The 13,856-nt window shown below is 44.0% G+C and overlaps 1 protein-coding gene across 1 annotated transcript in view; it reads left to right on the forward strand.

Annotated features, from left to right (window-relative positions):
* The window catches only part of suclg2 (succinate-CoA ligase GDP-forming subunit beta), an 87,507-nt gene that overhangs the window by 47,052 nt on the left and 26,599 nt on the right, over nt 1–13,856 (forward strand). Inside the window, exon 9 of the mRNA XM_076267916.1 lies at nt 852–994. Coding sequence (XP_076124031.1) covers nt 852–994 — 143 coding nt within the window. The remainder of the gene's footprint in view (nt 1–851; nt 995–13,856) is intronic.

Below are 13,856 nucleotides of genomic sequence, written 5' to 3' on the forward strand. Positions count from 1 at the left end.
CACACACACACACACACAACAGACATAAAATAGCCCAGCCCAGAGGAAAGAGCACAGGTTAGCATCTCCTTTGGCTCCAGAGGATCTGTTGAAGGAGGGAAAGAGAATGAGCAAGCGAACACAGCTCAGGCCAGATGGGTTCCTTGAGAGGCTTTGTAAGCCAGCAAAGTGACAGCTTTTAAAGTGAATTTCCCTTTATCAAGACCTTCTTTCAGGACGCTTGGCAAGATGCCCGTTCGGTTCCAATAAACCAAATGAGGTGAGACGTTTGTAGCAAGGCTTGTTGGGTTTAGCAGGAAGCGGACGAATCATTTGGCTCACGTACAACACGGCAGCCGCAAAAGTGTTTGGTAGGCAGACTAATACGGCTCTGTAAGAACTTCCTCTAAAGAGCTCTTTAAAAGTCAGATAACTCTAAAATAATAAAGTACCTCTTTTCCCTCCTTTTTTATTTACATTTTTCATCTCGTAATGCCATGTGACATTACATATTCGTTTTTGATGCTATTAAATGCTCACTCTCTCTGGAAGTAGTCTCAATTCAGTCTCTTAAATTCATAGTTTTTAGTTGAATCTCTCCTCCCTGTTTTTTTGTTTTTCTTTGTTATGTTTTTGTTTTGTTGTTGTTGATGAAGACATTGCTGTCAGTTAGTCAAGGTGATTCTTTATCAAACATGCAGTCTACAAATATGCAGCTAATTGACGAATGATGTCACTAGTCTTAACACTTTGCAGTGTTAAGACCACCAACAGAAAAAGGATGTTGCAACTGCCTTTTTCTTCCCTTGACCTGTTAGCTGAGGTTTGGGTCAAGCACTCTCTCTGAGATCAATTTTGATTCTTTTCCTCAGTGAATGGTGCTGGCCTTGCCATGGCAACCTGTGACATCATTGACCTCCATGGAGGCAAGCCTGCCAACTTCCTGGATCTGGGGGGTGGCGTGAAGGAGAACCAAGTGTACCAGGCATTCAAGCTCCTCACTGCCGATCCAAAGGTATGTCCAAGCACACACCTGCACTCTCTCTCCTACTCCGGAAGCAGCAAGCTAATAGATTTTTGCACTAAAGCTGTATCTTAATTAGAGCAGCACTGTGCAACAAAGAGGACCTCACAACTCATCCTGCTTTTTAAAGAACCGGACAGAGATTTTAAGTACATACTCACTTGAGTCGACTATTTTCTTACCAATGTTGGCACAATGCAGGATGTGATTAATTTCTGGGGAAGAGTAGTCATTAGTGACTGCAGGAGTATTAAAACCGCACGCACAGTGTGCAGTTTTTGTTTTTTTTCCTCAAGTCATTATTTCAGCAGTACACATATCCTAGAGCTCATCTTGACATGGAAAGGCGAGGCGGTTGAAAACCAGCTCTCAGACAACAGCTGTGTTTGTTTATTTCAGTTACTTCACTGCTGTAAGACTCCATCGCATCATGTAACTCCACAGAAAAACGTTCCGATGAGTGTTGCTTTCTGATGTTGTCACCCTCCACTGCTGGTTTATGCACACCGCGCATCGTACTGAATTTTGGTCCTTAAGTCACTGTCTTGACAAGGAGAAAATCGGGACACCCTTGAGTCACTAATTATCACCTCTCCATATTTGGAAGTATTTGCTAACGTTGTTTGCCACGTCTTTGCCAGTGAGTTCGCTTGTTTGTCTCTCCTGTCACCCTATTACGCCCTGCCCTCAGACAGGAGTGAGGCGCTGGTGTTGACATGAGGGTGCATTTATTTAAGGAAATTCGTGGAAATGCATTTTGTGACTAAGGCATACCTGCTACTTGCCTCCTTTACGACACCTCGGATTGACTGCATGAGCATTCATCAAGTAGCATACTGGAACACTTTGTTCAAGTCTCAGGAATGTGTGGTAGGAATATGCTAAAACTATGGCGATATAAAAATCATACTTAAAAAAAGAGGAGGGCAAGTCTAACACTTAAGCGTTTGATGTATTGGACAAATATGAGTATATTTATTATTATTTTTTTTACCTAAGCATGGATTTATCACAGTCTCCTGAAAAACAAACAAGAGGCGTGCCTCATGCCCTGATCTGACTTCATGGACAAGCCCATTCATTACCCTGTCAAACAGGAGCTATAATGGAGACGAATGCTGCATAGGCAACAAAAAAAGCAGTCACTAGTATTAAAAATAAAATGAATTATGTACGTCTGTGTTACTCTAGTGCTCAATGTGTTTTTCAAGCTGCTGGACTCGAGTCAGACTTCTCCAAACATATGTGTGTGCTTTTGGCGTCCTGGAAGTGTCGAGGGGAGGAGAGGCTCTCTCCGTTTGGCAGAGCCAGAGAGGGCTGACATTAAACCTGTGCGTAGCTCCATTTGAATTTCAGAGTGGGACACTGGGCCACCTCAGATCTGAGGAAGGGATGATAATTATTCCTCTCCTGGCATGATGAAATACTCATTAGCATTTTGCTCGTGCCATAACTGAATTGTTGGTGATTATGTTTACATGTAATTTCTCTTTCTTTTTTCTTTCTCTCTCCCTCTCGCCCATCCGTCAGTCATCAGTTCTTCTCAAACCATACTTTGTCCATTATCAGTGGACCTAGTTGGCATAAACATTGCTGTTGTGTCCAACAAAATGGCACAACAGATGCCAAAAACTTTATTTTATGTTTTACCATCTTGTCAATTTACTATCTAATTAGCATTTTCATAATGTTTTAATTTGTTCCATGGTAAAGATGTTAACATCAGAAGTAAGCAGGTATGTATAGGGTGCCAATAGTTCAAAATCAAGTTAATAAATCAAGGCTACTAGAGATCATAGGCACTAGACATAGAGTTTTCGGTCTTTTATACGGCCAGCTGTAGCTTTTAACAAACATTCAGTTCATAATAGCGCCTTAATCTCGACTAAGGCTATCAGGGCTCTGATAACTCTCGACAGAATGACTATAAATGATGGGAAGTGACTATCACAGTAAAGTAATAGGAGTTGAAAAATCTCCAGCTCCGGAAGCAGTGGTGCGTAACCGTGTGACACATGAAGAAATGCATGAGCAGCCAATAAGGGACATTCCAGAGTGGTGTGAAAAATGCTCTATGAGCATGCCAGCTAATTCCAGCTTACGTTTTCCAGGCAAACGGCACTGATGTAATTTCTTCCTCTTAGAGAAGATGTATAGGGTACACACATCTAACACCTAAGTAACGTAAACCAACCACTTTGTACCCTAGCATATTTTTTCAAACTACTTTCAGGTGATCTGATCAGAGCGATCACTGGCGAACTGCCAAATTTTTGGCACATCTTGATTGAATTGTTTTGCCTCAGTCTCTCTCCAGAGAGTGGCTGTTAACAGTTCCATACAGGGTGGCATTTTGGGTAGGCATAGGGACTGTACCTGTCTGTGGCCACAGCTGACGTACCTTACAGAAACTCAACTGTATGGTAGTTTAGATACACACCACTTGCATAGGCAGATGTTGTTTTTTCGTGTAGAGGCAAAATTGAGATGATGTCAGAAGCTGGTACCTGAAGGTAAGATATTCACAGTTTGCCTCGGAAAACAGGTTTTCCTATTTTTGAATTATTTTGACCGGGGCACTCAACAGTAGAAAAAAAAAGGGGGGGGGGGGTCACTACATGCCACACACAAATGTTCAGCCACCACCTCTGCCTGTCAGTGGCTGAGGTATGTGTGAAGTGAATGCCTTTGCTCATGGCCATTTTGTACTGTATTTTATTATTTTTTGTGTGTGTGTGGAAAGTGAGGAAGGACCACACTGCAGAGGCATTTTTCTGTGCCAGGCATATGATGAAGGTGTGTGTGTAGGCAATTGTCCCCTGTGAGTATTTTGACCAGTCAGGCTAGGAAGGGCTCGTCAGCGATGTGCTGTTTAAGGCTAACAAGGAACAATGTGCGAATGAAACAGAGTGAAGGCCTCACTCACCTCAGCAGCAAGGTTGAACAGATCGGAATAGTAAGGGGAAATGAATACGATGTGCAAACGAACACATTAGCATCAGAGTGTTGGGTTGACCTCCACCTGAGTGTGTGTGTGTCTGTGCGTGCGTGTGTGTGTGCGTGCATGCGTGTTGGTTGGGGGGGGGGGGGGCATGCGTGCAAGAGGGTGAGAAACAAAGCTGCACGTGTGTTTTATTCACACATGGCTGACCGTAGGGATGAAGGTATGCACTTTTCTCTTTTCTCTTTTTATGCCTCCCCAGGGATAGGGAGGATGGGGGCGATGGTGATGTGTTTAATCGACTCTATACCCTTCCCTGAGAGGGGGTATTTGAAGTGAGGGGGTGTGGGTTGAGCCCGGTCACGTTTTCACTCCCTGCATACATTCAAAGAGCCCTTTTCACTGTGTGCAGAGCCCGCTGCTGCACAGGAGCCGTGGTGAGTGATTGCCCCACGCCTTTGATCTGGAAATCCTGTTGGACTGTCCACCCCCCCCCCCCCCTCCCCTCCCAGTGCCTCGCTGCGCTTAATCCATCCCAGGAGGCCAGCGGCAAAGCATCAGACTCAAGGCCTGGCCAATGATGGAGGCTCGGGCCGGCCATGCTGGGCTCAACTGAACTGAGCAGGGGCTGGGCTGGGCTGAGTTCAGTTCTACTCAGGATTACGGACACACACACACACACACACACACACACACACACACACACACACACACACACACACACACACACACACACACACACACACACACACACAGAGGCAGAGAGAGAGACCCGTCGGGACAAGTGTCTGGGACAGGCGCTCTATTTTTCAAACATCACACTGCAGTTCTGCAGCTTTCACATTAATCCCATTCACTCTTCGAGAGGAGCTACTTTCACCCCATGCTTCTGAGTTCTCGTCTTTTACACTTTTCCACTCCTCCAGCATGACACACAACAGCCCCCTCCACCCACCACCCTACCAACTCGTACCCACTGTTAAAAGAGTGTGAGGCATGATGGATTGAATTCTCATTCTCACCTCAACTAACAAACTTGAACAACTCCATAACGCTTCCATCAGCCCCCCTTACCTGTGTCCTGGGGGCAAAGCAGGGCAGGCAGTTGTGTGCCATGCTTGGGGGGGGGGGGGTAGTTAAGAGTAGGTGGATGTGGCAGTAAATGAAGGAAGAGATGATGTGGAGGGGGGCACCAAAGACTAATGACTGATCTAGGTGGGTCCTGCAGAGAGAGCAAGGCTTTCCACTTCTTTCATCTGGGCAGATATTCGTTTCCAGCTTCATTTACCCTGTGTGTGTGCGTGTGTGTGTCTGTCTGTGTGTGTGTATGTGTGTGTCTGTGTGTGTATGTGTGTCTGTCTGTGTGTGTCTATGTGTGTGTGAGGGGGGGTTGTGTTCATCTACAGTATGTCCCTTTTCTCTAATCGTTTAATGAGCAGTTTGTGTACAGAATCAAGGTGGATGTGATTGGAATTGAACAGGGCTGTGAAAAGAAACCCTTTCGCTCTGTGTGGTTTGGTATTATTAAGAGGAGCTGGTTCCAGCAATGGTCGTAGATCAGGAGGCTCGCGAGGGGAACGGCGGTGGAGAAACGGCAAGGCCACCACCACATCATCATTCATCCATTTGCGTACCCTTCCAACACATTCTGTTCTGTCAGGTCAAGCAAGTAGGCCCTACTGTGGATACAGGGAAACGCTGAATGGGAAAGAGTTTTATTTACGGTTGTGTACCTCTGCTGCTTCTACCTTTGACATGCATCGCTGCATGAATGCTTTGATGTGTCAAGGTTGCTTTATTACAGTATGTAAAGCCTGAAAGATGAATTGCAATTTAGAGTCAGACCAATAGAAGCGTTGTGGTTGCTAGATGGGCAGTATGGTGGGGTTGATTAGTTTGTGTGTGCGTGTCCATATGAGCAGGAAAGTACAGGAGGTTAACGTGAAAGGAAAGAGCAGTGTGACCTTCTGGTCAGTGCTGCCAGACTTTTAGAGTTCTGCAGAGGGTGGAGCAGTGTCTGCTGTTTTGATCATCAATGCCAGCAGCAGCAGCAGTTGGTGTGTGTGTGTGTGTGTGTGTGTGTGTGTGTGTGTGTGTTTGTTTGCTTGCTTGCTTTCGTGTTTGTGGTGTTGTTTGTTTGTGTGTGTGTGTGTGTGTGTGCGCATGCTCTGGTTGCTTGTCTGTATGTGTGTGTTTTTGTTTGCTTGCCTGTGTGTGTGTGTCAGTTTACAATAGTGCTATTTGAACTCTCCCCTTTTAAACAAAACACAGACAGGTGCACTCTCATGTGGAAGCACTGCTCGAACAAACGTGTCACACAGTTCAGAGCTGCAGTACATACTGAGGAGTGGGCACTCAGCCCCAAACAGTCCCACAGTCTGTGTCTGGCTTTCTCAAAAGCCTTTTTCCATTTGTTCAAGGTTGGTAAGTTACTTAAGAGTTGCCTTGGCATACAGGTATGACCATAATGAGAGTGTTGAGATATTGAGGTCTATTTATCTATACTTAAAAGGCTAGAGGCCACCTTATTCATATCAGGAAATTGAAATCCCTTGTGTTGGATTTGGAAATTAGTTTGAGGTTTGATCAACAAATGTTGATGTGCCAAATTAAATAACTAATTAAAAAAATAATAATAAACATAATTTATGTGGCAGATTGAAAAGGTTTAACTCATTCACTAACTGTGCTGGCAGTTCACGTCTGGGCAATACCCCCTCCCAGGGGCGCCTGCAGGAATTAATGCTATGGTACGCACACCCATCACCCCCCCCCCCCCCAAAAAAAAACAATATTTGTACACATGCAATAATACAACAACAACGTCTACAATGACCTATTCATTTGGACAACTTGATACCCTATACAGGCGAAAGTTACCTTGTTTTGTTCTAGCGTACCGTGACGTCTGGCTTTAAACAGCTGTAATGCAGTCTAACGTTCTGACAAGCACACCAATTGCCTACCTTGTTCTTGCCCATCTGGAATAACCCCTCTAGCTTTGCTGCCTCCATACTTTCTGTTTTCGTTGTTTAAACTTGTGATATCCATGATAAGTATTGAGTTAGTGAATTAGCTCAACATTGTGTGCTGATAACCACATAGATAGCCGAGTAAAAGAAAACAAGTAGCCTACGTGCCTGCATGCGTATTGTGTCTCCTGCTCAAACAAAATGTGTGCGCGTTAATTTTGAAAGTGAAGTGTTCACTAAGTTACGTAATAGAAAATTGTAAATAGCCTGATGGCAGCTAATGGGATACTGTGCATAGTTGGGAAGGTATGGTGGGCCAATTTGGTGTGAATACACACACACACAGGGAAATTTTCTCTCGTTGTAGAGCCTGATGGTACGCACAGTGCGTACGGACGTACACCTGCAGGCGCGCCTGGTACCTACACATATTTGTTGCACGTGCTACAAAAATCATTCTTTGCAATAGATGATTTAGTAGCCTACCAACGTTACACCGGTCCAATATAGTTTTGTCTATGGCTATACCGTGAGACTGAGACGTTTGTTGTACGTTGTTCGAAGTAGGGTGTGAGAAGGGAGTCGATGTGCTTTGATTCTAGCTTGGTAGTAGTAGTCTATGCGATTAAAAAACACGTGTGTGTGTGAAGTATCCAATCAATGATAACGCTTTTATTATAGCTGCTTTAGCCACAAACCTTGAGCTACTGTACAGTGGGTTGGGTTCCATTTAGAAGTGTCGCTTTCCGTGATTCACACAGCTGCGTGAAATGTATTAGGCCTACTACTGATATGCAAAACTATTAACTTTTCGCCAAGAGGTGGCAGCTTAAGTCCGCTTGATACTGTAAGCCATTGGTTCCCAAAGGAGATTTTATTTGAGTCGCCAGCATAGCCTAGTTACAATTTATGTTGTGTAATAGGCCTAGCATAGGGCCTACCTTATATAGCTTATAGTTTGTTGACAGTCACGGTTTTGTCATAACTCCCTCTATGCATTTTTGCATTTAGAATAGCTCTAAAACCGGGGGCGAACATGTCGCAGGGGGGGCGCCAGTGCGTGGATATCTCAATCGCAAAATTAAACAATATTTCTATCGGGCGCCTACCATGGACTAGGCTGGGTGAACTCAGCCTGATCTGCCGGCAATTCCTTTTCGATTTCTTAAAAGATTGAGCTTGGTCTGGCGAAAGCCAGACTAACCATGGACCTCATAGTTGCAAAATGCAAGGGAACATGAATCAGCATATTATTTGCAAAAACAATAACGGACAGTAGCTCTTCAACTTGGCCCGTTAAAATGCATTTCATGAAGGCCCTTTTGGACATGTCAGTTATTTGCACCACTGGGTAAAACGGCATTTTGTTTTAGACTACTGGTATTTAATTTGTGCATTGGCAATAAAGCTGAATATCATATGAACTAGATGACTAAACTTATGCATATGTAGAAGAAGAAACATTCACAAAAATCCATGACATGACCTCTCTTCTTGATAGCTGTTGAAAACTGCATGGAACTGACAGGGATTGTTTTGTTTAATAATAAATAAACAAATACATTATGCTGCTACCTTCTGCTTCTCCCAAATACAATGTAGCCTACAGGTGTACCTTTCATCAGTCCAGTTGCAATGGATGGACTGTAATGAACTGCCCTACTTGTGATTGTTTAGATATTTTAAAGGTTTTATAACAATGCTACAAGGGATGTAACGATTACCGGTATAATGATAAACCGTGATAAAAATGTTGACGATAACTATTACCATTTTCTTTTGAAATATCATAATTATCACGGTTGATTACCACGGTGTGGAAACCGTGTGTTTAATCCTTCCCAGCTTCATCCGAGCCTGCTTTTGACATACAGTAGGCCTGGTACAATGAAGCAAAACTGGTACCCTACTGATTCTGTTGTCTAATTGATGGTTTTAACTGCTATTTGGATTAGGCTACAACCGATTTTTAAAGGCGGAACATTTTCACGCAAAACTTACACTATCATTTAGCCACTCTACGTCTTTTTATGTTCGCGTCCACATTAAATCCATTCCACTCACGTTATCAGAAGAACACAGTAGCCTAAAGTTTTATTTCGAACACTTAATTTGGTCTCACTCAGGGTAGGAATTTCATGGCGGCCACGTCGTTTCCCCTTGCGTTGGCCGTGATGTCCCTTTGAAAATCAGAGGTTTACAGGCCACGGTGGCCTTGGTGCCCTTCTTTCAATATTCTGCTTTGCGTCCTACTAATATCGATTTTTATTCAGCCTGTGGCCTGTCAAAATATTTACAGAGCAAATTAATTTAGTCTTTTATGCAGTGGAGAAAGTGACAGCGCAAGAAAGAAAGTGCGTAAATTCACCCATTCTTCTCAGTTGATTGAACTACTCATCACACAGACATCTAGAGTATCACATGAAAGAGCTTTTTCTCAGCTTTTAAACGATGTTAGCCGCAAATTGCTGTTGTGAACGGTTCGTGAGAAAAGTAAATAATATAATTCAATTTAATCATAAAGTCTACTGAAGGTTTTACAATGTGTTTAAATTGTTCCACATGATTTCATAACAGGCCAAATACAAAATAAATGTTACAAATATCGCCTAGATATCGGTAAATCAGAGGACAGCTGACTAAGAGTTTGTGAAAGTAGATCACAAAATGCTAAGCATGCATCTAGGCTATTTGAGTTTCTTAAAGCTGAACTGTGCTTAAATTGAATACATGATTTCATAACAGGCCAAATATAAAATAAATGTTAAATATAGCCTAGATATCTGTAAATATTAGATGATCAGATGATTTGCAGTTCTATGTAATATGTCATGTTTCATGTTTTTGTAATGTTTCATACAGTGATGCAGGTCTACTGCAGTGAATAGGCTATACAACAAAATGATCATTTTTATAGCCTACTACTGTATAGTTAACTTTGGCCTTGGTGCCCTAACATGTGGCCTTTGTGCCCTCCACCAAATATGCCCAACTGAAGGCCAAGTAGCCTTGCCCCCAGAATGGTGAAATTCCAAGCATGGTCTTACTCATTGGATCCAAATAACAGTAATAGCAACCTCCAAGTAATGTTAGGGTAAGTTAAGATATAAGCACATAGCCAATTAAACATGAAAAACTGAACGGGACACTTTTTGAAACTATTTCAGCCTATCAGTGCTTTCTGAACATATTGAACACACTTCTAAAAATACCGTGATAATACCGAAAACCGTGATAATTTTGGTCACTATAACCGTGAGGTTAAATTTTCATACCGTTACATCCCTAAATGCTACACATTTTATGGCAAGTGCTACAAATCTATTCACCTTTGCAGCGCCAGTAGGCTACTTTGTGTGCGGCCCGCAAACACACGTTCCAAACAAGCATACACAAAAGTTTCAAGAGTGGGGGATGGAGTAGAAGATGGAGACACATTCATTAATATGATTTATTTTCGCGGAATGGATGTACAGGACTGAGCGCCGGTCATATTTTGTACCGCTATGCGGTACATCTAGTTATTATTATATCTGTGATGTATCATTTGTTGTAAGCTTATTTAAACAGAATAATGGTGGCATTTTTAAGACATCTATCTATCTTGGTTTACTGCTGAGGCACAGTCAGAGATGTGTGGTGGGGTGCACAGGCTCCTATCTGTCTACACTCTCTACCAATGTAAATAAATATGTTTTATGTAGAGACAAGTGACATTTGAAAATGACATTTGGCTCTCTTGGTGGCGAGTTCACGCTGGCAGTGCCACAAAAAAAAAAAACAGGTTGTTGTTAATATTCGTGCAACACTTCTCCTTTTCAGCAACTGCATGGCTTTGTTCTTGAAAATCTCCCCGAGGTGTGATTCTCCTACGAATCACTATTTCGCTGTTGCAGTGTGTATCTCACCCTCACCTCTGCAGGCCTTCAATCACTCACTCACAACTTCCATAAAAGGTGTTCCTTAACTGACACATACAATGCCGAGAAGCTCCCAACAGACTTTGAGGGGAGAAGAATTAATGCAAAAGGAATATTAGGAATGCAGAAAGAAATAAACACAGGTGATGTGTAAATGAGTAAACGATAACAGTTTAGAGATATTTTTGTACTGCAGGCAAGAAGAGTTGTTAAAGATGAGCAGCACCTTGTTTTTATGAAACAACAAAAAAAGGTGGAATGTTGGAATTGTAATAACTTTTGGGCTCTGTTTCCCGTTTCAAATGCGGCACGCCATCAGTCTTTGGTGTCACTCTCTGAATCGCCTCAGCCAGCACACCTCCAGGAGGACAGGAGGTTTTTTTGTTCTCTCTTCCTGCGGCCCCCTCTGCACAGGGAGGCGCCAGCTCATCTATTTGACTGATTGAAAGGACTCCATCAACAAGCGACGGAGAGAGCTGCGCCTTTCATTAATTAGCTTTGTCTCTCCTCGCTCCCTTTACTTTTTTCCCTCTCCTCCTTCTCTTCCTTTTATTCAGTTCTGCTTTTCAGCGGCGGCGGCACGCCGGCCTGTACTTTTATGTGCCTGGCACAGAGAGCGATAGCTCTCTACAACTACAGGTCCTTCTAATCAAGCCAGGATGCCTAGTGGAGAGCAGTGTGTGTGTGTGTGTGTGTGTGTGTGTGTGTGTGTGTGAGAGAGAGAGAGAGAGAGTGAATGAGTGGATGGTTGTGTGCGTATGTGTGTGGGCGGGTGGTACTGAAGCTGCGGGAGCCAGCCTAGGTTTGTTGTCTCTGCTGGAGACGGCCACTCGGTGAGTTGATGAAGCGCCCTGTGTGCGTGCGCCAGCCTCCTCTCCGTCAGCCTGGGCACCTGTCGTCTCGTTGGGCATTATGGGCACGCAGATCTGACACACGTCAGACTCGGCACCATGATCCTCAGCTGGGGCGCAGCTCCTGCTCAGCCCCACCCACACCCCCCCACCCACACCCCTACACCCTCTGCTGTGTCATCACCACCACATTGCCTTGGACTCTTTTTTTGTGTCTCTGATGTCTGTTGGTTTTCGTTTTGGCACAATGTCTGGGCCCCCTGTCCAGAACCACTTAATGATATTTTAAGGCAGTGTAGCGGGGTGATCCACACTGCATTTTATTTGCTTGTTAACTCCGCGTGTTGGGTGTATTAGCTTTAACTCTAAATTGTGATTGAGTGGATGTTTTGTAGTAGCACACTGGGACCATACTGTTAGCTTTGTGTATCCAGTCTTTTTATAGTCTTTTTACAACATTTGTTTCATTCTTTAATCTTGGACTGAAACTCACAGTATATGAAAATTAGTTGGTAAATATTAGGTGTTCTCAAATTCAATTAAATTGTATAGTTTTTTTAGCTTTCTTTCCCCCACCGCTACCAAAACATCAGGACTAGCTGCTGCTCATTCACTCCCTGTGTGGATGTTAAGAGGTGGAGGCTTCCAGGTGGTCCCTCTCTGTGTGTGCGTGTGCGTGTGCGTGTGCGTGTGCGTGTGCGTGTGCGCGTGTGCGCGTGTGTGTGTGTGTGTGTGTGTGTGTGTGTGTGTGTGTGTGTGTGTGTGTGTGTGTGTGTGTGTGTGTGTGTGTGTGTGTGTGTGTGTGTGTGTTTGTGTGTGTGTGTGTGATTGGGTGTGTGTGTGTGTGTGTGTGTGTGTGTGTGTGTGTGTGTGTGTGTGTGTGTGTGATTGTGTGTGTGGGTGATTCTGTGCTGGGCTTGCTGGTCCCCCACTGTTGGCTGCAGCCCTGGGATGTTGTTGTTGTTTGGGCTGCTGCATGTCTGTCCTGCTGCCAAGAGCAGTGATGTGGCACTGATGGGGCAGATGAGACCCTGGCCTGGAATGCGTCCAGCTCACAGAGCTACTCACTCTCTCTCTTTCTCTCTCTCTCACACACACACACACACACACACACACACAGCTGTGAGAGACACCCACATACACACCCATGGCTTTGATTCCTGAATGCACACTCGAAGACACACAGTAGGCTACGCTGTTTAGAACCAATAAAGAGCAGCCATGGTTTGTTTTGACCACAGAACACTAGGGCTCATGTACACAGAATCTAGCCCCTCTGGGCCCTGGCTACATTGTTGCAATGTTCAGGAAAGAGGATTGCATTAATAAGTGTACTGCTGTGCAAATGAACATTTAATCCTGTTTCAAAGGACTGATGTCCTTTGCATGTTTACAGTCTTTGGGAACACCATCCTTAATTAGCATGACCACACATGAAATATTTGCATTGCACCATTTGTGTTTGTGCATGCAGTGATCAATGACTGCCATTCCCGAAGAAACTGCCTGAAGACTCTGAGCAAATAAAATGTGCCATGATTGAGGTCTTATGTCAATGTGAGTTGGTCTTTAGGACAATTACATATTCACTTTTTTTTCACTTTCGTCTGCTAAAGATTCCCAGTGGTGGTGTAAAATAGCGCTGTGGGTATTTTCATTTTTCACTGAAGGTTAATTTTTCGGTAAGGACTGTGTTGGTCTGATCAATAGGTCCACAAGCCAAAGTTGATAGAACCACAAGCTGATTAGAACCACTCAATGATTGCAGGGGAGGTTGACTGGCGTGCGAGAAACAAAATACTCCCCATGATCAGCATTGAATTCACATTTCGTGACATTCTTTTTAAAATCGATAGAATTTCCCTCCATTTTGTTGCACTCCTACCAGAGCTCCTTGGAAGTAAACATTTGATTGAAAAGTCTCTCGCCTGCCATCCCTCATCTGATGCCCAAAATCAATAGTGGACCCCGAGATTGCGTCTGGACTAATTGAGCCATTCTCTTACAGTTATTGTGCCGCGGAGCCCTCCGTCATGTCAATGGCCGTCCCTGATAGAGCACTGTGGGGTAGCCACAGACTCCCTGGGATCATCAAAAGGGGAGTGCAATCCATCAGTAAGCGAACGTGACCCGTGGTGCGCCAAAAGCTCCGGTCGGGAGTTGGCCCGC

This window comes from Alosa pseudoharengus, unplaced genomic scaffold, assembly GCF_046254945.1.
Source record: "Alosa pseudoharengus isolate Yale_2024_CS ecotype anadromous, Long Island Sound unplaced genomic scaffold, YU_APseudo_1.1 YU_APseudo_1.1_scf_5, whole genome shotgun sequence".
In the NCBI taxonomy this organism is placed as follows: Eukaryota; Metazoa; Chordata; class Actinopteri; order Clupeiformes; family Clupeidae; genus Alosa; species Alosa pseudoharengus.